This window comes from Balaenoptera acutorostrata, chromosome 14 (assembly GCF_949987535.1).
Source record: "Balaenoptera acutorostrata chromosome 14, mBalAcu1.1, whole genome shotgun sequence".
In the NCBI taxonomy this organism is placed as follows: Eukaryota; Metazoa; Chordata; class Mammalia; order Artiodactyla; family Balaenopteridae; genus Balaenoptera; species Balaenoptera acutorostrata.
Window position 1 is genome coordinate 37,713,865 of NC_080077.1, and position 25,232 is coordinate 37,739,096.

The 25,232-nt window shown below is 39.3% G+C and overlaps 1 protein-coding gene across 4 annotated transcripts in view; it reads right to left on the reverse strand.

Annotated features, from left to right (window-relative positions):
• TPD52L1 (TPD52 like 1) overlaps positions 1–25,232 on the reverse strand; it is a 102,585-nt gene that overhangs the window by 28,393 nt on the left and 48,960 nt on the right. For all 4 annotated transcript variants that reach the window (XM_007190793.2, XM_007190792.2, XM_007190795.2 and 1 more), the window contains exon 2: positions 8,992–9,107. In XM_007190793.2, the coding sequence (XP_007190855.2) occupies positions 8,992–9,107 (116 nt within the window). The remainder of the gene's footprint in view (positions 1–8,991; positions 9,108–25,232) is intronic.

Below are 25,232 nucleotides of genomic sequence, written 5' to 3' on the forward strand. Positions count from 1 at the left end.
CTAGGAAATAGCCACTGCTTAATTTTTTTGGTTTCTAATCGTCCAAACGTTTTCCTAAAATTATACATAGATATAATTTTTGAACAAAAGACTGGTTTTGTAGTCTATGCCTAACAACTTCTTTTAAAGTGTTATTAGTCAGTGTTGTTTATTTTTTGCCAACCACACCTAGCATACATTGTGGTTTGCCAAGGTGGTGCCTCAGGAGAGAATGAACAAGGGAGGAGAGGATGTATGCAAGGGAGTGATTTGTGTTGATTTTTCTTGTTAACAATTTTAATTGACATGTAATTAACATACAATAAACTGTACACATGTAAAGTGTCCAATCTGTAAGTTTTGATATATGTATACTCCTGTGAAGTCATCGCCTTAATCAACATAGTGAAGAAATCATCACCTCCAAAACTTTTCTAGTTCTTCTTTGTAATTCCTCCCTCCCTTTTCTCTTCCCTCACCCAGGCAGTCACTGATCTTTCTTTCACTGGAGTTTAGTTTGTATTTTCTGGAATTTAATATAAATTGAACTACACAGTATAAACTCATTCTTGCCTGACTTTGTTCACTCAATATAATAATTTGAGATCTTTGATTCATCCATGTTGTTAAATCATCAATGGCTTTTCCTTTTCTCTGCAGAGTAGTACTCCATTGTATGAATATACCACAGTTTGCTTTCTATTCAACTACTGAAGGATATTTGGGTCTGTCTAATGCAACTAAAACTACTATAAACATTCATGTACAAGTCTTTGTACTGATGTATCTCCTGTTTCCCCTGTGCTAGCAGAAAAGCAAATCTCTTCAGCATCATAAAATTGCTCTTGTACACTATGGAAAACAGTACGGAGATTCTTTTAAAAATTAAAAATAGAACTCTCATATGATCCAGCAATTCCACTTCTGAGGATTTATCCAAAGAAAATTAAAACACTAGCTCAGAAAAGATACATGCACCCCCCCCCCATGTTCATTGCAGCATTATTAACAATAGCTAAGATATGGAAATAACCTAAGTGTCCACTGATAGATAAATGGATAAAGAAGATATTTTACATACATACACACACACACACACACACACACACATACAGAAATATTACTCAGCCATTAAAACGAAGGAAATCTTGCCATTTAAAACATGGATGGACCTTGAGGGCAATATGCTAAGTAAAAGAAGTCAGACAGAGAAAGACAAATACTATATGACTGTATGATCTCATTTATATGTGGAATCTTAAAAAAACCACCAACCCCATAGATAAAGAGAATAGACTGGTGGTTGCCAGAGGCAAGGGAGGGGGGTGGGTAAAATGGGTGAAGGGGATCAAAAGGGATAAACTTCTAGTTATAAAATAAATAAGTCATGAAAAAATTGCTCTTGCAAATCTAATTTCTAACAAAGGAGTTCTGTAAAATAGCCAGATTTTAGAGAGCATTGCTATATTTTGTGAAAATAATTTTGAACCTCCTCGAAGTCTTTGATTCCAGTTATCATACTTTATTCCATTGTCACACTTTGTAACATATTGCCCTAGTAATATTGCTTAAATTTACATCTTTGTTTTCTGAAAAGTATAAATATTTGTGACTTTCTTTGTGAAGCCAGAAGAGAATCAGTAGTACTCCCTTAGTATCCCACACGCACAGAGGTAAAAAAAAAAAGTGCCTGACACTTTACGAGATTATTACTTTTTTTAATGGAGATCTGTGTCTCATTTACATTCTAAGTGTCACTCTACTTCTGACCACAAGGAGCATCACTAACCCTGTCAGTCATCTTGCAAATGTGTTCCTTGGGTCACCAGAGACGTAGCTGCTAAAAAGCACATCTCAACAATGACAGTTACCTTTGCAAAAATTAGTCCTTTTTATTAGAGCAAGGAAGATTTTACCCCAATGGTGAACAGACAAAAATAGCACTGTAAACCTTCGCATTCACAAAAAATCACTTAAGCAAAACAGGCAGAAATACTGAATCAAGCATCTTAAATCATCTAGTAGAAAAGAACAATATCTTGGAGCTTTTAATATCAGCAAAATGTCCTAGTAATCTAACATTATCCATTTTTTTTATGGTTATGGAACATTTCTCGTATGCTCATAGAAATCTTTTTAAAGTCTTTCTAAAATGAATTTCACCTTCCATAAACATGTTATAATCAATAGCACCCTGTCTTTTCTTGATGAGCAAGAATCTTCAGGATGCAGACATATACTCATTACTGCAAAAGGAGTGCACCCAGGGATCACCAAAGGGGATCATGTTCTTAGTCTCTCCATTAAATGAGAACACACTGTCATTTTATTTTATTTTATTTATTTATTTATTTATAAATTTATTTATTTATTTTTGGCTGTGTTGGGTCTTCGTTTCTGTGCGAGGGCTTTCTCTAGTTGCGGCGAGCGGGGGCCACTCTTCATCGTGGTGCGCGGGCCTCTCACTATCGCTGCCTCTCTTGTTGCGGAGCATAGGCTCCAGACGCGCAGGCTCAGTAGTTGTGGTTCACGGGCCCAGTTGCTCCGCGGCATGTGGGATCTTCCCAGGCCAGGGCTCGAACCCGTGCCCCCTGCATTGGCAGGCAGATTCTCAACCACTGCGCCACCAGGGAAGCCCCACACTGTCATTTTAAAATCAAACCCTTCTATCCTTTTGCTCTCATGTTATATTCCACTTTTTCATCTTTGTCAATGTGTTCTTCTGCATTTAGTTTGCTGCCTAAGATTTCTCAAGGTTGTATGTCTAGCTCTCTTACCATAGAAAATACGTGGGCTTCATTCCAGCCTTTTATTCTGTACTAGAAAGACCTTTTGGGCTTTCTTTCAGTTTGAGTGACTGAAGTGACTGGGAATCTGGTTTTGCATATGTATCAGGTGTTACTGTAGTTTCCAACTTGTAACAAAATTAATGGGAAGTTTTTTAACTTGCAGAAAGAAATTAAAGATGTAGAGAAGAAGAAAGAGCTTTAAACATCTTGGTATTCTCCATCTTATATCTATGGAACCCCAGAAATTTATTCAAAACTATGGGGGACAGTAAGATATTCATTAGTTATTTGGGGGTGGGAGGAGTGGGTAAAGTATTCACAATTTTCTAATGAAATCCACGATCCCAAAAAGTGATAGAAACATTGAAGTGACCAATTTACCAAACACCATCCTAAAGAAAGATAAAATTCCACACCTAATAATTTTAAAATCGAAGCATACCTTAAAAGGCATTTGTAAAGAAAAAACTTCTAATGATGGAAACACGAACTCAGTTACTCAGTTGGGTCTATTGTCAGGTTCTATAATGAAAGTCTCACCATTTCAATAAAATGTAAGGCTCACACTTCTTAAAGCTTTCATTTATTTATCAGTGATCTAAATATATGCCAAAATATCTATTAAGCAAAACCCAGAAGGTGAAAAAACAGATAATCTTAAATTACATTAACATGCAAGACTGAAAATGGCCAGTCTCTTTCTGCAGAGCAGAGTCCTGACACAGCAGAAAGGCCTTTAATCACAAATGCTTTAAATGACAATCCTGGTGAGATTCATTCACTTATTTGACTAAGGAGAATTTTTGGCCTAGTTACACCAGTGGTTCTCAATTTCAGTTTATATAAAAGTCACTCAGAGAGCACATTTAAAATGCAGATTCCAGAAGTAGGCCCCTTTTAATGCCCTGAGATTCTGATGTCTCAAATTTGGTGAGGCCAGCCTACATATATTTTTTAACAAGCACCCCCAGATATTCTGATGCAGGTAGTATGCAAATTCTACATTGTAAGTACCTCTGCAGCCATATCAAATTGGTTTTGGAATGAGCTGGAGGGCAGGTAAATCATCAATTAAAGTATTTAAGATATCCTTTTCCCTTTAATTTTAAATGAATCATATCTTCACTAGAAACTGATAGTCTGGTTCTTTGGTTTCTTGACCCCTTAGAAGATCTTCTTATAGGATAAATATTTATGCACAAGATTAGATATTTCAACTTGATTACTCAGATATGAATGAATAGGAATGTAAGTGTTGGTGAGGATGTGGAGAAATTGAAACCCTTGTTCATTGCTGGTGGGAATGAAAAATGGTTCAGCCACTGTGGAAAACAGTCTCTCAGTTTCTCAAAAAGTTAAACATGGAATTACCATATGACACAGCACTCCTGCTCCTAGGTATATTCTCCAAAGAATTGAGAACAGGTACTCAAACAAATACATGCATATGCATGCTCAAAACAGCACTACTCACAATAGCCAAAAGGTGAAAACAACCCAAATATTCATCAAAGGATGAATGGATAAACAAATTGCCGTATATACATAAAATGGAGTATTATTCACTGGTAAAAATGAATGAAGTACTGATATAAGCTACAACACAGGTGAACCTCAAAAACACTAGGCTAAGTGAAATAAAGCCAGCCACAAAAGGTCACATATTGTATGATTCCATTTACATGAAATACCTAGCTAAATCCATAGAGACAGAATGCAGGCTGATGGCTGCAGAGAAGAAAGAGAAATGGGAAGCAACTGCTTAGTGGGTATGGGGTTCCCTTTTGGGACGATTAAAATGTTTTGGGGCTGGACGGAGGTGGTAGTTACACAACACTGTAAGTTTCTAAATGCCATTGAATGGTTCAATTTAAAATAGTTAATTTTATGTTATGCCAATTTATTGCAATAAAAACTGAAAAAAATTATAAATTAAGTAATGAGTTAGCTTCAATATGAAATTTATATTAGAAGATTGAAAACTTACTTTTCTATTTAATCTGCTATATTACATAAAATATCTAACTTAAATCCAGAAAAAGAAATACTTTCATAAACTATTAAGTATCAGTATGATGTTTAGGAGTAAGAGCATTTGGTCTCTTGTATACACTGCTTCAAGTCCTGTCACTTCTCCTGGTTACTCCTGCCTTGGCTAAGAGTATGGGAGAATTAAAATTAAAATGCAAATAACATCTGGGAGGGTGTGACAGGCCATGGGGTGCCCAGACATTTGGTCAAACATTATTCTGGGTGTGTCTGTGAGGGTTAGTTTGCATGAGATTAACATTTGAATTGGTAGACTGAGTAAAGCAGATTGCTCTCCCAAAGTGGGTGGGCCTCATCTAATCAGTTGAAGACCTATATAGAACAAAAAGGTTGACCCTCCCTTGAGTAAAAGGGAACTCTATCTGCCTGTCTGCTTTTGAGCTGGGCCACTGTTTTGTCTTGTTGTTGTTGGTTTGTTTTTTTGTTTTTTCAGATTCAAACTGTAACATTGGCTCTTCCTAGGCCTTCAGACTGGAGCTACACAGTCAGCTCCCCTGAGTCTCCAGCTTGCTGACCGTAGATCTTGAGACTTGCCAGCCTCCAGAATCACAACAGCTAATTCCTTATAATAAATCTCTTTCTATATACATATATATATATCCTACTGGTTCTGCTTCTCTGGAGAACCCTGATTAACACAGAGGGGTGTTACAATAAGACAGTATTGGTTGTGAAGACTTTAGTTGTTCCCTAGCTCAGTCCAGAAAAAATGAAAGTCTTGAAGGAAAAAAACTGAGAGAGGAAGGAAGAGCTTAGGGCACTTCTTTGTAAAGGCTAAGAGACGGGTGGCTTGAGGGCACTGTGTGCTTTTCTTGGGGAACGACACACTGAGCAACAGCCATTGTCTACTTGATAATGCTGTCTGGTATTTTTCCTACTCCTATTAATGCTCATTTTTCTTGAGTCATTCTATCTAGGGGACACTGGCAGTACTTGATTGTTATATAATCATAAATTTACAGTTCTAATGCCAACACTTCATCCTTTTCAAAAGGCAAGCCACATTATAGAATACTGAGCATCAAATGCAGCTTAGCGAAATGAAAGTGGGAGCGGGATGTTAGTAGCACAGAAGTATTGAGCAAGTTTATTTAAAAAGGGAGAAAGGAAAAAGTAATCCACAGAATAGATGCAAAAAAACCTCAGAAAAGATGTTAGGAGCAGCTGGTAATAAGACTAATGAGAACAAATATCTGAAACAAAATAGTATTTCTTTATATATTGACAAGATTTGTATAAAAAAAAAAAAAAAAAAACAAACTTCTTCCCGTATTCACAAATATAAATGTTTGTTGGCGCTATGATTCAAGTTAATTATAAATCTTAATTGCACACCTTCTGTGCACAAACAACTGCACCAGATCAGAAGTGATATTGGCCCCGCACTGAAGGAACTTTTAAAAACACACATATTGCATGAACATGATAACAAACTCGAGACTGAACTGTGTTAACGACAGATTCCTCTTTTAAGGTGCAGACCTCGGCTAAGATGTATCCCCTCGGACAATACTGGCTCATTTTACGTCTCTCCCCACAAGGACAGGTCTTCCTTCTGCCAGCACTTGGTAAGCACAACAACGTGCCGGCTGTGTGGCTGAATGGGGTTACAGGCTCGCCTGAAGTCTAAGGGCGTCCTCATGGGAATATAGACCACAGAACAGTGCAGGGTAAAGCAGTGGGGCGGGGATCCAGCACAGCCAGCAAACAGTGGGAGAAACTGAGGAAACGAGGGAGAGGAGTGTACAGAAGTGGAGAGCGGGTGCCTGGCACACCCCGAGACCCCTCTAAGCAAAGCAATCAGACGTAAGAAGTCCCCCTACACAAAGCTCTTGCTTTGGATCACGGCCACAACTTACCGCCTGATTCAAAAGCAGTCTAATAGGCTGACCTGTGAGGTGTCCTGTTACCCAAGTGGCTAACAGACCCAGTAGGATCTTCCCTCAAACAGAGAGGGGTTGCTTATGACCAGGGGCCCCAGAGGAGTATCTGTGGAGAATTGAGGCAGAGAAGCTGAGCTATCTGCACGATGTCTCAGTTCTTCATAGGGCCAGCCGTGGGACTGCTGAGATGCCCTTGATGCAATTAAACCCTAGCATTTAAGGTAATCTGAATGCATGTGTGATTTGAAAGAACCTAATTTGTGGTGTGTGTGTGTGCGCGCACGTACGCTGTGAAAGGGCAGAGAAAGTGGATTTAAGAAAAGAGTGAGCAGAAAGCAGAGGTGGCCTGAGATGGAGGGAGAAGAAATGGAAATGTGAAGAGGAAAAACAGCAAAGATCCCCTCCTTTGCTTTTTGCTGGGCCTGAGGCAAACAGCTGTGCCCAGTGCCCCTGGGGGTTACACTGCTACCTTTGGCAAGACATGGTGCCTCTCCATCCCTGAGGAATCCAGAAATAAGAGACAGGAAGCATGGAGGCTAATGCATCCTAAAGGATGAAAACATTAATCCTGGTAACATGAAAAAGTAACAAGGAGTCTGGTGTTATTTTCAGAAGTCAGCCTCAAAAACTCTTAGGAATGAGACACACTGGAGGGTCATTAATGTGGCCAAATGAGACAAGAATGTGTGAAAACACTAGTTTTTTATATTCACGGGGGCATCCATTGAGAACCAAGGCTTACTGTTTCTTGATTATAAACATAATACTTGCTCATTGTTGAAAGTTTAGAAAATACAGCATGCAGGCACACAAGAAACATAGATGTATGTATGTGTGTGTGTGTGTATATATATATATCCCAGTAATCCCAGAACTGAGAAAAATCAAGTCATTTTATAAAAGTTGGTCTGTTACAGAGGTTGTGTATGAACTTAAACTTGGATGATAACAGTGAAGGAGTTAAATTTCAGCTCAGAATCAGTTAGCCGATGCCAGTCTGCAGAATATAACTTTTGTCAACACAATTGACAGGAACAAGTCATAATCCAGGATTCCAGGCCTTAAAAAAACGTGGAGCTCAGATATTCTCTGTTTAGGTTGACTTTGGTCCGGGCACTCTGGCAGGTGTGGCCAATCTGAAATAAACGAGGTGGTTCTGGATCAGTGGCCACAGACAGATCCAGCTCAAGAACCAGGCTATTTGATCTGAGGCACTGTCCTTACTAAAATAATTTCTGCTGTACTAGAAGAACAAGCTGCTCTTTCATTTTATCATGAGGTTATTGCAGGGTGTGTCTTATGAAAGCACCTGAAATGTCTTTAGTATTATTATGAGCTGTCATAAACACACACTATCAGAACCTTAGCGCTTGGAGAGTCTGAGGTGGACACAGAGGGGTGAAGGTAAGGTGAAGCTTAATTTAGAGCTGTGTCTCCAGCCTGTAGAAGAGGCCAGAGGAAGAAGACAAGCCTTGTTCCAGCTGGACCAGGAGCTTCCTCCCCTCTGAGCCAGGGATTCAGATGGGGAGGAATGCTGGCCTCTTCCCCCCTTGCCCTACTGCTTCTTCTACTTGAGAAGCTCCCTTCTCCTGCCCTTTCCTCCTACAATGTAAACGCTCCCTAGCAAAGTATTTAAGAGGTAGCTAAGTGTTTGTAGTGGGTGCTACAAACAAATGGCTTGAACAAAGAGTTGTCTTCACGACGAGCCAGGCACCCTCCTCATCTCTAGGTCCAGATGCCCACGGCAACTACACAAGCTCTAATGAAGCCTAAAGTCATCATAGCTTCCCTCTCTACCGCCGGAGCTTTATTCTTCTGAAAAAGAGCACATCAACTTAATAAATTCAGTTGCTTCTATGAATGAAGTTTTCATTATAAACATAAATCCTTTCAAAGTATTTGTTGAGCTAAGCTGCTGACCTAAATCAACAACTGCTCTTCAAAGGCAGCTTGCGCCTGTACCAAGGTCTTGAAGGAATTCCATAAGGTTTGTAAGTGATTTATTGTCCCCATAGCATTGTGATACTAAGGAGAGTAAGAGGTGCATATTTACAACTAATTATTGTTGCTTAAGCAGCGTAACCATTTGTTTTCTTATGGCCACCAATGGATAATGGACAATTAGCATTACAAAAATACCTCAGAAAAATGAATCATCTTACAATATATCACTTATTAAACCTTATTAAATGAAAGACAACATAATTGTAATATGCAACTTATACCAACTAACAATAATTCTCAGGATTTGGAGATAGACATAGCAGCAATAAGAAGATTACTAAACATACCTGAACTAGTTCTGCCTTTAACTCTTCTTTTTCCTCCTCAGAGAGCATGCTAGGGAAGTCAGCACTGGCTACTGTGTCTTCATCTCTTCCTTGCAGTGGTTCAGTCTCCAACAAACCTTTAGGCAAGATTGGCAAAACATAACGCAATTTAAAAAATGAATTTAGCCAAATTCTACTTCCATGGTCTGAAGAGCTAGATACTCTGACTGACTCTCCCATTGAAAAATAACTAAAAATTCCAGAAGAAAGAAATCCTTCTAAATGTGTCATGAGCTGCCAAGAAAGTAGACTAAGAATCCCAAAAACTAAGTGAAAGTGGGAAGTTGAGATGTAAACAAAACAAGTCTTCATTAATTCTACATTTACCACCCAGATGAATCCCAGCCTCGGTTTTTACTGTCCCATGGGATGCAGGGGGCAGAGGACAAAGCCCAGGGCCACCGAGGGAGAGGAGGTTATGGTGAGACCCCTCCATACATCCTCCTGCCCACAGGGCTACACCCTGAGAGTAAGGTGACCTGGAAGTAAATACCTTCACTCCCCACAGGCATCTGCAAGGCAAACTGCCTGCCTTGACACCCAGCATGAAATGGACAGGGCAAAAGGGCTTCCCCTGAGAATTCACAACCTCCCGGGTGGTCCAAAAGAAACTCGAGATAAGAGAGTATTAAAACTTTTTTCCACTTCGATGTGGAAATTTGCAGATATGGAACCTGGAGCAGCTGCAGCTGTGAGGAAGTATTGTGGCCACACTGACTCTGTCAGAGGGAGGTGGGAAGTGCCTGGACAATGCAAACACACATGTCCTCTGTAAACAGGCGCACATACAGACGGAAGCTTTATTTATGGCATGAATTATGACAGGGCTGGCATTTATACATCTCTGGAAAAAGGGAGGTCTTTTAATAAATTGTCCTGGAACAAATAGTCATCCATATAGTAAAAATAAAATTGGACACCTTGACACCATTCACAGAGATTAAATTATAAATATTTTAGAAGACAATATGGGACTTTATATTTATGAACCTCTGGGTAGGAAGGGATTTCTTGAGACACAAAAAAAGGGCAAATCATGAAAGAAAGGATGGATAAGATTGAGAATGAGTTATCACTTCACACCTGTCAGAATGGCTATTGTCAAAAAGACCACAAGTAGCAAATGCTGGTGAGGCGAAAAGGGAACACTTGTGCACTGCTGGTGGGAATACAAATTGGTGCAGCCGTTATGGAAATAGTACGGAGGTTCCTCAAAAAACCAAAAATAGAACTACTATATGATCCATCAATTTCACTTCTGGGTGTTTACCCAAAGAAAACAAAAACACTGACTTGAAAGATATAGGCACCCCAATGTTCACAGCAGCATAATTTACAATAACAAAGATCTGGAAGCAACCTAAGTGTCCATCAACAGATGAATGGATAAAGAAGACACGGCATATATATATATATATATATATATATATATACACACACACACACACACACACACACAATGGAACATTAGTCATATAAAAGAATGAAATTCTGCTATTTGCAAAAATGTGGAGGGACCTAGAGGGTATTATGCTTAGTGAAATAAGTCAGACAGAGAAAGACAAATACTGTTTGTTATAACTTATATGTGGAACATAAAAAAATAAAACAAACAAATAAAACAGAAACAGCTCACAGATATAGAGAACAAACTAGTCATTACCAGTGGGAAGAAGGATGGAGGAGGGAAAAGATAGGGGTAGAGGATTAAAAGAGACAAACTACTATATAAAATAAATGAGATACAAGGATATATTGTACAGCACAGGGAATATAGGCAATATTTTTAGAATAACTTTAAATGCAGTATAATCTATCAAAATACTGAATCACTGTATTGCACATCTGAAACTAATATAATATTGTAAATCAACTCAATCAAAAAATAAGAATGTTTCTTCATCAAAAACACTAACTGTATGGAAAATAAAAAGACAAGCCACTAATGGAAGAAGATATCTCCCAGATGTATAACTAGCAAAAGATTAGTTCCCAGAATTAACAGAATTCCTACCAACCCACATAAACAATGGAAATAACCCAATAGAAACATGGGCCAAAAAACCCAAACAGATTCATTACAGGGAGAAATCACAAGTGGTTAATAAATCCAGAATAACATGCTCAACCTCATTGATATTCTGGGAAATACAAATTCAAACATTTCATACCCACTGGATTAGCAAAAAGTTAAAAGTTTGATGATATTAATAAAAGTTGATGACTATGTAGAGGATGGAAACTCTGATACACTGCTTGCAAAAATATAAATAGATACAAATAACTTGAAAAAAATTTATCATTATCTAGTAAAGTTGAACATTCACACACCCTACAATCCAGCATTCCATACCTATGGATATACCCAAGATGCTCATACATCAGTACCTGAGGTCATTAATAAGAACTTTCATGGTAGCAAAAAACTGTAAATCAGCAAAAGTCTATCAACAGGAGGACATATAAGCACACCGTGGTCATTTACACCAAGACAACTCGACCTAGTGAGATGAGTGAGCTACAGCCACGCACGCCACATGGATGAAACGCAGAAACAAGACGCTGAGTGAAAAACACAAGTTGCAGAAGAATAATAAAGTATAATTGCACTTATATGAAGTCCCCAAACACACAAACTAAATAAAATACTGTTTAGGAATAAAAGTAAAAAGACAAGCAAGGCTATGGTAAAAACTTCAGGACCATAGTTTTCTCTGAGGAGTGGGGGAGACCAGTTTCAATGCTAAGTATTTCTTTTTCACGAGTAATACCTGTTCGTTGTAAAAGATAATAAAATAAAATGACCCATTAGTCATTAAAATTACTATTAATCACACTCCAGAAATAATGATCATTTTGTCCATCCTTTCTGGTATTTCTTCTATGCATTTGTTTATATTTTCTTGTATATACTTATATGCATTTACTGTTGTGAATTTATTTTTTCAATAGGATAACATGAATATCCTTTATGTCTAAAAACACATATCTACCTTTATTTATTTTTATGGTTGTACAGTATTTTGTCTCACGTATGACTGATAACTTATCCTGTTTATTGGGGAGCTGCAGTGAACATCTCCTTGCCAAGTCATTAGGCAAAATCTTGATGATTTCCTACACACTGGGTCACAGAGGCAAAGGCCATGGACATTTTGAAACCTTCTGCCTAGTATCCCCCCGAAAGGTGGTGTCAGTTTTATGCAAACATCAGCAACCTAGGAGAATATCTCTAGATTCTCGGTACAAGAATGTTAAGTAGGTCATTTAAAAGGTTTTAAACACTGTCATTTATTTCTGCTGGTAAATATTTATGTTTACATGTGGCCAATATATTTTTAGTCAGTGTTCTAGGATAACTGTAAATCAGGAATCAGCAGTAATTCCAAGCACAGTTTTAAGAGATGGGCCCAGAAGGTAAGCTGCCCGCCTGCACTGGGGGCTGGGGAAGAGCCATAGGAGGAACCTGTAAGACACTCTGGTCTTCTCCCCAACTCAGCCTGGCCCAGGAACTTAGCAGATACTGCTCAAACTTAGCCAGAACCTAAATTCTCCATCTTCTCCTTTCTTGACAGTATGAGAGGACATGTACCAGGGAACAGACAATAGTTCCAGGCACTTGGACTTTTCAAGGCATCAAACATCTTTAGTATCTTCCTATATTCTAGGAAGATTCGAAATCCATTTTAATTGCTAATATGTGAATTGGGAAACTTCTAGCAAATTTAGGGAAGGACAGACCTCCCCTTATCCAGCAGGTAGCTTCTACTTTTCAGGGGGAAGGGATATAAATCTTATAAAGTGAGATATTTCCTGCGCTGGCCTTCAGCTCTGATCTGTCACGCATGCCACGCCTCAGAGACATCATGAATCTCAAAGTTTCTCCCCCAGAAAGCAGCCATTCAGGAAATCTGCCTGGAGCCCAGAAGCTGCTAGTTAGGTCAGGTCTAATTAGACCAGCTACCTTCTTTACTCTTATCTTTGAAATAAATGCCAGTTCTCCATCATTTTTTTGACTCACTGGGTTAGGGAAGTAGCAATCACTCATAAGGTCAAAGGATAATTCCAGAATCAAGGAGTAGGGGAAAAAAGGAGTTCGATTTTAAAAAGTGACTAAACAGTGAAAGAGTCAAAATCAGAAAGAAAAAAAAAGCAAATAGGAAGAGATACCAAGTGACAGATGATAATGTGAGAAGGGCAGTAAAATGAGTATGAAATAACCTAGTTACTATGGAAGAAGATATGAGAGAAGATTAAAAACATATTTTTAATAAAAGCAATAATTAGTGGGCAAAACTGTTCAAGAAGCACAATTTTTTGGGCTTCCCTGGTGGCGCAGTGGTTGAGAATCTGCCTGCCAATGCAAGGGACACGGGTTCGAGCCCTGGTCTGGGAAGATCCCACATGCCGCGGAGCGGCTGGGCCCGTGAGCCACAATTACTGAGCCTGCGCGTCTGGAGCCTGTGCTCTGCAACAAGAGAGGCCGCGATAGTGAGAGGCCCGCGCAACACGATGAAGAGTGGCCCCCACTTGCCGCAATTAGAGAAAGCCCTCGCACAGAAACGAAGACCCAACACAGCCATAAATAAATAAATAAAATAAAATAAAATAAAAATTAAAAAAAAAAAAAGAAGCACAATTTTTAGCAGGTACCAATACATTATGAATTTTGTTCTCTTTTCCAAATGTGCAGACTACGCCGCCTTTATCTGGCATAGAAGAAAGAACACTACAACAGGAGTCGGGACACTTGGAATTCTGCCTACCTGTGGGCTTGCCACTAACCAGCAGAGGACACTTGACCTCAATTATCTCATCTGTAAAATGGATACCTTACAGGATTGTTGTTAAGATTAAATGATGTTAAATCAGATATGTGAAAATGTTTAAATTTCCATACAAACCTCAGCAACATATTGGTGAAATTTGGGGGTGACAGTTTTTAAAAGTATTAATGGGCTATATTCTCTTTTGTGTTTTAGCCTCCCCCAGATCTAGTATTTTCCTAGCTGGTCTAAGGCATCCATCTGTCTGAGGTAGAGAAAGGAGCAAAAGAAACACGAAGATTAATATTTAGATTTTTGGCATTTGAAATTGGATTGGCCAGGAAGACAACAGTTTTGCAAAATGGGCAATATTCTTAGGAGGGGATGTTCTCCACATCTTTATTTCCCTCTTTGTACATCAGAAGCCAAGGCCAGGACATCCAGGCCAGGAAGTTCCCCTTAGGTACCCAGTGCATGAGGACTTACCAAGGATACATGTGCCTCCTGCTCTGTGCCCGGGAGCAGGAGGGAAGAGGGAAGGGAGGAAGAAGGAGAGGAGCTGTGAGGCGTGGATGTCCAATCTTTCACTTTGGGTTTGGGCCCAGAAAGATTTATAGAGGAACCTGCTGGAGGTTCTCTTTGCTTCTCCAGACCCACCCTCTATCCTCTTCCACTCTGCTCTGTGCCCGGGAGACTGGCCTAAGGATTACGTCAACATGGTTCCCTCACCCTTCTGCCTCCTTTCTGCATTGGCCATCAGAGCCCCAGCGGGACCCTGCAGGGCAGAAGAAAGGGGCAGGGACTGCCTCTCTCCCTGCCAGGCTGCACTGTGCAGTTTTATTTTTCCACCACCAAAGACCACAGCTTCTGTTGGGTAGTTTTCTTCTACAGCTCAGCTCTTGTCAAGTTCCTAGAACCCCGCCCTGTCCTCCAGCCTAGGGATTGTATTGACCTCCTGCTATTACTCTGAGGAGCTTCAACACCCCTGCTGGTTTCCCTTAATTCTTCCTATCTTTCTAATAGTCCCTTCATTAAACTCGTGAATCAGGCACCCCTTTTGAGCATGTCATCCATTTGCTTCTTCCCTGGTCCCTGACTGATATAGGAAGCCTGCCCCACTCTCATCTGGAGGGCAGTGGTTGCTCCAGAGAAGAATGTCTTTCAGGCTGTCCTGCACCAACCCGGAGCACAGCCACTTCCCTATCAACAGGTGCTGGGTGGCTGGGCATCTTGGCCCTTGGTGTTTAGTTCCCAATTCACTCTTCTGCAGTCAGTTAACCACGTGTGGGATCCAGAACTCCCCTTAGCACTTAGGGAGAAACCTGCTGCCTTGGCAAAGGGTTGGTGCCCCTGCAGTAGGAGCGGAGGTTACTGGCCCTGGCCAGAGGTCTGGGTGGAGGGGGTGGAGAAATCAGCCATCAAGAGCCAAAGTGAAGCTGAATCAGCTTGGAAAGGTTACTGGGCCCAGACTCAGCTAAGGAAGACAAGATCACAAGTAATATCTGCAGAAAACGTCAGCATCGGAAGACTTCATGGTCCCAGTGGCCCAAAGAGCCAGAGAAGAAGCCAAGGCCCTACATGGGCCCTTCCTGCTTCCATATACCAGACATCCCCTTAGCTGGGACAAGGAAAAGGGGAGCTGAAAAAGGAGAATTCTGAGCTAGAGGGTAATTTTACTAAGGAATTGATTATTATATAAGGGGCTTTAAAAATGATTGTATTGGAATGGACTAAAGCAATTTTTTCTTCCCCACTATCCAAAGCCCAAGGGTAGTAGAGGTATAGATATAGATCAGGTGTGGAGCACATGTGCACCAAGATGTAGTGTGAATAAATCTTGCAAACCTGCTGCGGAGTATTTTGTACTTCAAGATGCCCATTTTACTTTCATTAGTACATGCAACAAAATATATAGACTTGTCTTAATAAAAGTAACAAATATTCACAGGAATGACTCTACTGCAGGAACTGTGCTTCTGCATTGGCCGGGTAACATCCTGGGGAAGCAGGTAGGTCTTTAAATACTCGTCAAATGCTACCATCCACCTGCTTTCACTATACCTACAATGACCCAGTGATGACTCATTTAAGTCCCACATATGGGACTAAATGATACAACAAACTGAACCAGATCCAACTGAGAAGTCACTGTGGGCCGGTCTCAGCCTTTGCTAATGGGGACCTTCACTCATGGGACCTAGGTTCAGAGTCTGGCTCAGTTACAAGTCGCTGTGTTCTAACTTAGGTTAGTCTGAGTCCTAAGCCTATGCCTTTCCCTGGCTTACAACCATCTGCAGAACAGTAAACAAAATGCTGCTGAGTACAAATCAAGAGTGAACTTTGGATTAAAGTGCCTCCCCTCCAACCTTGAAATGAAATCACCTATTGGCATCAACATACTTGAATGCATCCTGTCAAGCACTCCCCTGGGTTAGGCCTGTGGCTTCATGCACATGACTGAAACAGTACAGATAGCTATGAGGTAAAATGATGATGAACTGTGATTTCAGATGAGTGACCATACCCTGAATTGTTGGCAAATATATAACACTTACAGAATTTCTTTTAAATAACAAAAGAATCTTGCATGTATGTGCACCATATTCAGGAATTAAGAAATAAATCCAGCGAAGGAAGTGCATATTTTCAAAAAGAATACAAAGTTATCCCAGGACTTAATAAAAAAAAAAAGAATTCAATAAAATAGCTTAAATGAAAATTCACCATGTTTTAAATAATAAATTTACAACTGTAATATTTATTACTTAATTATATTTTCTTCATGATGTTTGGTAAAAATAGCTTCAGGCATTCTTTTAACATAAAACTTCAAAATATCTCCATTTATTCCCTAAGGGAAAAGCTATTGAGCTAATCTCATTATTGTTGGATTTATGATTATCTCTGAGTGCACAAACAAAAAGCTAATACCTGTTAATTTGAGGAGGGCAGAAATTAAAGCTATAAAACAAATTTATTTATTAGAATCCCTTCTGCACATCTACTAAATCTTCCACACAAAAAACCAAAATATTATTTCTTACGCACCTCCCTTCTTGAACTGCTTTTCATTCATTTACCAGAAACTCATATCTAGCCTATTGTTGAATCACATGTAGAGCAGATAGGGCTTTGAATGCTTTTCCTTGCTGCCCTGTAGTTTTGGCAGAGGGCTCAAATGCTAAGAACAATATAATGAGAGCTTTACACTCCCACATCCTAAAAGCAAGGCTGGAACCCTAATGCAGGACATGCCAGTGGGATAACCTATCCCCAGCCTTGGTGAGTGGATGTGACACATAAACCCCAACTGCCACCTATGGCAGTCTGTAGCTTTAATATATGCAGGGTCTCCCACTGTTGAGCACTGGGAAAGGTCCACGGTGGGCTTTCATCTCCCAAACCCTCTCGTATAGGAGTTGCTCAACTAATATTCGCTGAGTTAATCCCTAGAATAGAAAATCAAGCTATCAACTCCTCTTTTTTAAAAAACATTGAAGTATTGTTGATTTACAATGTTGTGTAAAGTGATTCGATTATACATATATATGTCTATATATTCTTTTTCATATTCTTTTCCATTATGGTTTATTATAGGATATTGAATATAGTTCCCTGTGCAATACAGTAGGATCTTGTGGTTTATCTATTTTATATATAGTAGTTTGTATCTGCTAATCTCAAACTCCTATTTTATCCCTCCCCCAATCCCTTTCCCCTTTGGTAACCATAGGCTTGTTTTCTATGTCTTACCAAGTCTTCTTGATGCCTTTTCCATATCTTTTCATCATCTATCATATCTGTCTATCCTTTTGAATTTTCATTGCTATGACACAGTACTGCTTGCTGTGCATACTGCTTGCTGTGATTTAGGGCTTTTGTCACTACACACTCAAAATTATTTAAATCTTAGCTAAATTTTACTTCCTTGCTTGCAGTCTCTTTCTCCATCACCCAAGCTACACAACATTCAAATGAATATTTTGAACACATGACCTTCATCATGTTAAAACCCAGTTGCAAAAACATTACATAGGGGCTTCCCTGGTGGCGCAGTGGTTGAGAATCTGCCTGCTAATGCGGGGGACATGGGTTCGAGCCCTGGTCTGGGAAGATCCCACATGCCACGGAGCGGCTGGGCCCGTGAGCCACAACTACTGAGCCTGCGCGTCTGGAGCCTGTGCCCCGCAACGGGAGGGGCTGCGATAGTGAAAGGCCCGCGCACCGCGATGAAGAGTGGCCCCCACTTGCCGTAACTAGAGAAAGCCCTTGCACGAACCGAAGACCCAACACAGCCAATAAATTTAAAAAAAAAAAAAAAAAAAAAAAAGGTAAAGCTTTCAGAGCTCTTAGAATAAAGATGTTAGATAAAGAAAAAAATTTAAAAAAAAAAAAAATTACATGGATGGAATGGAATTGCTTCTAGCCTAAATTTGAAAATTCTTACACTAGCATTCAAAACCTTCCATGGCTGGCTACAAGTGGTGATTCCAACTAGCCCGCCTGTGATTCTCCCGCCAAGGCCTCAAAACCCACTAGGCTGTCATATGCAGTGTTCCTCACTCATGTTCTATTCATTCTTATGTTTTTGTGCCACTCCATCTCTCTCGAAAGCCTCTCTCCCCTTCCTCCTCAGTTTCTCTTCTAAGAATCCTACCAAGTTGCCAACAACACTAGAATAACAAGTTAACATGTCGTGTGCCTTAAATTGATCTAAAATGGCTTTTTTGCTTTCTCTATGTACTACAATGTACATTACTCTCTATATTATGATATACATTATTCTATATATTACTACTAAATATTATATAGAGTAAAAGCTACATTACGACTTGCATTTCATAAATTGCACTAATACACATAATACTATATATTACTATATAGTTAAACAAGTTTATGAAGAAAATATTTCAGACACTGTCCTGTAAAATTTTATTGTCCTTCTTAAAATATAAAGAACACATGAGTCACCACTACTAATAGCATTATTTTCTAAAGCTTTGGTGTCACTTAATAATGTAGCTAAAAAAGATCATCTCTGTAATGCTCAGCCTGAGAGTGTACTAATCAGTTGAACAAAGACTTTATGCTTTTTACTAAGTATTTTATCTAAAGATGCTTCTGAGGTTGTAGACGACTAAATTAAATTCTTACACTCCATCTTTCCCCTTTTTTTTAAAAATATGTTGTTTAGGTAATAATCCACATAGTTAGATGCTGGTTAAAATAGATTCTACTCTCTAAAGAAAAATTTGTGACTGACCAAAACCTAACGTTGGCTAAAGATGGAAGTGACATGCTATTACAGATAGAGATAAAACAAATATATGGAAATATTTCCTTCCATTTCTCATTTACCCATATGTACAAGGTAACTGTCTTCTGACTGTAAGAGGAAACACACCTTTGATATAAAATTTTTAGGTGCATTGTGTATTGATGAGGTCACCAAAATTCAATAGGATACTAAAGTTAGCAGAAAGTATATGGCATGCAAGAGTTAAATAAGTACTGCACAGCCCTGAAGGGCAGGCCATCTTCAAGGAGCTCAAATCAATCAGGGATGCACATAAACCTAAATTACCATTTCTGTGACTAAGGTCTGACCAGGACTCTTTTTTTTTTTTTTTTTTTTTTTTCAGGACTCTTACCTACAGTCAGGGATAAGAATCCCAGACAGTCTGAACTGGCCCCATTTACCCAAGGCTTCCCTGGGCTCATGCCCAACCCACGCTTTTGTGGTGCTCCTGAAGGCACTGAGAGCTGTGGAAACTTGACGGATGGAGAGGCCCTGCTCCCCTATGGCTACAGTGGCACTGCCCAGGCCCATGGGAGTGGCTTGCTTTGTGGCATCATTTTACTGGGCTAACTACAGAAAATGTCCTTGCATTAAGACACGGCTTCAATTATTGTGAAAGACCAGCTGGCCATTCAGGCTGGGATCCCCAGGTTGGCTGCATCTTTGAGAGATGTCATATTCTGTGGTCTGTTAGGTCCAGATATTTTATTTCACTACTTCACATTGTGGTAATCAGCCTCTTAGATGATAGTTTCCACTAACAAATCTTCTGGGAGATTGATCTGCCAAGAAGACCAAATTTCTTTCGGGAAATTCTGTGCTCATTACTTTCTCAGAACAAAATCTACTAGAGAAACCAAATGAACAGCAAAAGATTATTTCGTAAGCATTGGGAAGAATAAAGAGAGTTTGATGACTTCAAGATATTTATCACTTAGGCTATATTTTAACCACAAAATTCATTGTCTTTCTCCTCCTTCAGATTATGAGGTACTTTATACACTCTTAATATGAGGTTCTCCATAAATATCAGTATTTGTGGACTAATTTAATTAGCTCTCATGACCTTACATATGTAATATTCAAATGCCTATAAATTAAATCTGATATACAGTCAGGGGAGCATCTGTCTTTTTGTAGTGTTGAAGACAAAATGATCAAGACTTACCACCAACGCAGTGGCCATTGACAGAAGTAGTAAATAACACGGCAGAGAAGTAACAATCAGCACACATCAATATATCAGCTGTCCTGGCACCATCACTACATTTTTGTTACTGCAACTAGTCCCTTCAAGAACTACATTAAGCCAGAGGCTAGCTTTCATTCTATCAATGTTCTGCCTGAGTTTATACCTTTATATTCCCCAATAAAACAATTCTAAGTTTCCACTTCCTTGAAAAAGATACAAGTAAAGGGAGAAAGTTTAAGAGGAACTAGGATCCTCAAGACATGATGGGTGTCCCTAGAACATTAACTCCATTTGGTAAGAGAAAACACCTACAGCAGGATCTTACCCAACATCCCGACAAGTTGAAAATTGACATATACCTGGGACTATCTGTGGTAGAAAGGTGTCCCTTCATGTCACCCGGGACATAGTTGTGTTACACTGTCCAACCTCTGTGTTAATTTAGGTTGTTTAGAATATATCAATAAAAGAAAACTTTAGTTAACTGTGAATACTGTAGAAAAAAATTTCTTTAAATGTTTAAAAGTGGGTCAAGGGAACAAGTATAGAAAACATTGGGTTTTCTTTAATGAAAGCCAGAAACAGAGAAGCTTAAGTTCCTTACGGTTGATGTGGTAGATGTGTCCCTCCGGGGGCTGCTTCTGAAATTCACTCGCGTGAGGCCAACATGAATCACAACCAAAGAGTGAGCCACTCAGACCTGAGTTTTTATTCCTCACCTGAGGTCACATGGCCTTATCCACACCAATGGCTTCTGTTGGTTACGAGCATTTCAAGTGACCACACTCAAAGCCATGGGAAAAAAACACGAAGTCAATTTTCAGTTAAAAGATGTGACACATTTATCATGAATCTTCTTGGCTTCTCCAATTCCCTACGTTTCAAGTATAAGATTAAGGCACTTGGAATATTCTTCCCATTTCAAACCAGCATTTGCTATTCTAGAAAGGCACAGTTTGACACACACAAAATAGATGCACAGTGGATAAATCTGCAACTCAGACCAAAACACTCCAAAAGCAGAGTGATAAAAACGCAGCAGCCACAAATCTGTGAATAAAAAGCCAAACAAATAGCTATGGAAAAACAAAAAATAACTAATCTTCCTGATGGACAGACTCTAGGAACTTCCTTCTCTGAATAAACTCCTACATTGATGTGGAAAAATAAAACTATTGCAAGAATGTGTATAGACAAACCAAAAATAGGTAGATCATTTAACCTTTAAATAATCCTTTTTTTGGTATCCCCATCCTCATTTCACAACCCCCAGCCCTATATATACATATTCAACTTTACCTCTCATGAAACTTGGAAAAGGAAACCAAACCTGACAAAAGATAAATCCTTGGAATTTAACACCCAGCCTTAGATTTTTGCGTTGAACAAGAAGGAAGACAGTCTCACTTACATTACAAGAAAAGCCCAAGGTAATAAACTATCCTGGATTCAAACTCATCAACAAAAACTAACACTCATTTTAAAAAAAGAAAGAATCCTTTCTCCTTTTCTCTCTACTTCTCCCCTCTTTCTTCTTACACCATCAGAAATAGACTCGAGAATTATATTTTCCATTCATTTATTTGGTGAGTCGTCTTGAGATACCTGAGCTACAGTAGAGGGACCTGGGACCAGTTTCTCATTTCCTCCAACCCCTGAGGGAGTGAGACAGACACAAGCTTGCATATGGCCAGTTTCACTGAACAGGCTACACTCCCATCCTCGGTCATTCCTTGAATGCTTGTGGGTCTTTGTAAAGGTCTGAGTCATTCTTCAGGGCAAGTTCAAGCAAAAAAAGTAAAACCATTCCCTTTACAATAGAAGACATCTTCTAGGGACTCAAGCAGAACAAAATATAACTCCCCCCCCCGCCCCTCGCATATTTACAGAAAGGGGTAAATAGTAAGAAAGACCTCCACAGGCCCAAGGTTTTTTTGGGTTTTTTTTCTAATAAGCTTTTAAAAGTTCTTTAGTCCTTATACAACATTATGGCTATAGTGAGAGTTAAAGAATAATGCCAGGATGCAGCCTATTGGTACCACAGCCAGACTTGAAGGCCTGATCATTTAAAAAGCATTGGTCAGAGTTATAGGCAGTCTTCCCTTTACTGTAAACAATCAGTTCAGTAGCATTCACATTTCCCCAGTTTTGCTTATCAAATCTTTAGCATTTCAAATAGCTGCTATTGACAATGTCCAGGAGAAAATCTTTTTCTCCTGAAATCTCAGTAGGAAAATAAATGCTAAAAGAGATGGAAAGATGTGTTTCTGTATCACGAAATGTTTAGCAGAAATAAAGTATGCAAGAATTAGGAAAGTTTAAGGCAAGTCATACACAAGAAAATGCAATGGCTAAATAATATATGAAAAGACAACCTTACCAGTAGAAGGAAAATGCAAATTAAAATTGCAAAGTGGTATGATTTTTCGTCTAAGAGATTAGCAAAAATTCGAACGTTGGAGGACAGCCTGTGTTGGCAAAGTTGTAGAGAAACCGGTCCTCCACCACATCACTGGCTTCCGGACTCTGACAGCTGATTGGGAGAGCCTCTGACCCTGCCATCCCACTCTTGAGAATCAATCTTACAGAAATAAAGGAGAAGATGTAAGAAAATAGGTATAAAGTATTTACTGCAGCATTGTTGGTAGCGGCAGAAAACTAAAAAAACCTGGCTACCCATCAGTAGGGGAACACCTGAAACAAGTACAGGATACCCATACTGCGTACTATTTTTCAGTTATTAAAAATAATGAACTGGATTGACATTCATGGACCAGGAGGAATATTCACTGCATGTTGTTAAATGTGTAAAGCAAGCTGCCAAATCATGTTCACCCATGACCCATTTGGGGACAGCAATAAAAATTGTTGGGAAAGGCAGTCTCAAGCATGCAGTCTTTGGACCCCCATTTGGCTGAACGAGAATGGGCCTTGTGCCTGGAACACTTCCTTACTAAGAGATAAAGAGCCCACATAGCCTGTGCTGGGCTTATCACCTCGTGAGGGAATCTCTTTCCCTATCTCAGGCTCAGTGGGTGCTCTGCTTAAGCATGTGTGTCCATGGCCTTCAAGCGCACCCCAGCTTTCAGTATTTCAGACTCCACAGGGGTGCAGTTGGGATCATTCCTCTCTATTGCTGATGGTGGTAGAAAGGAGAGGGGTGAGTAAGGTCAATTGCCCCAGTCAGCTGCCGGGTGAGGGAGGGGACCTGCTAGCCATGAAGGACCTAGGCACAATACTGAAGCTGATCTTGCTCTCTTTCCTATACAATAAAGCGCTATTCCACCTAGAGCCTGACCGCGTTGTTGTATTTTCCTTGGCAACTCCAATATCAAGACACAATGGACAGGAGTGTTTAGAGTCCTCTCCTAGCACTGGTGCACAGTGTTCTGCTCCTGTGGGATTAATAACCAGCACACAGTACTCTGCCCAACAAAAATACCTTTTATATGTGGACATGAATGTCTGTGTGTTTGTAAGAACACTGAGGAAGGTGAGAAAAGATACACACCAAATCATTAATGCTGTTCACTGCAAAAGGGTGAGACTGGATAGGGAAAAGATTAACTCTGTTTTACATACCTCTGTATTACCTGGCTGGTTACAGTAAGCATGTGCAAGGGACTGAATGTGTGTGGCCCCCAAATTCACGTGTTGAAATCATAATACCCAATGTTATGATATTAGGAGGTGGGGGGGGGGGGTCTTTGAGAAGTGATTAGGTCATGAGGGTTGAGCCCTCATGAATGGGATTAGTGCCCAGAGAGATCTCTCCCCACTTCCACCATGTGAGGACATAGCAAAAGATGGCCATCTATGAACCAGGAAGTGGGCTCCCACCAGACACAGAATCTACTGGCACCTTGATCTTGGACTTCCTAGGCTCCAGAACTGTGATAAATAAATTTCTATTGTTTAAGCCATCCAGTCTATGGTATTTTTGTTATGGCATCCCGAATGGACCAACATAGCATGTAACTGTTAAAATTTTTCAAAATTTGTAATTTAAAATTTCAAATTTATATATAAGTAAAACTTAAAAGGATTACAAAAGTATAAATATACATATAAGGTACTACCTATCCTAGTCAATTCAGGTAAGAAAGATAATACTTAAATCTTGGCTATTAATTTTTACAATATCCAGAAAATGGGTTCAGGAGTCCCATGGTTGCAAATATGTCTCACAGTTGTTATAGTAAGGAAGTCCTTTCTAATGTCTAACTCAAATTATTCTCACTACCATCAAAGCAAATGCCTCATTTCCATTCAGGTCAACCAACATTTATTTGTTTACTATTTATTACCTTTTGTCAGTGGAATTAGTGAAACAATACACAATACCACTGATGTGGTATTTTTAACAATATTAACTGGTATGCTCAGCAAACTATCTTAAGGACAAATATTGAAGACTAACAACAACAAAAAGGGTGAAATATGTTAAATGCCAAAAAATGGAGGATTATTTATACACTCTATGGTAAATCCATAAAAAGGAATATTTTGCATCATAAAAAAATCATTTTCCAGAAAAACAATTAATAATAACATTAAAAGCTCAAAATATTGTTAATTTTAAAACATTTAAAACCATGGTTTCAAATTTTATATCGAATATTAAAGTGCATATATTTTCTATGCATAGAAAAAGACTATATGAAGGAAATCCACAAAAATCTTTAAAATGAATATTACTGGGAAGTGGATTTACAGGTGATTTTTTTTCATTTACTTCCACTTTTCTGTATTCTTCAAATTTTCTAAAGTAAATATATATTAAGAAGAAAGTACAGATCTTTCTAGTTGGGTTCCTCAGGGCCCCTACGTCATTCCTATCCTGGTCTGTAACATCACAGTAGAGCCTTTGATGTCTCTTTACTGGATTCAGAATAAAATATAACCCTCGAAGCAGAGTATCGAGACTGAGTAGAGACCCTCTATG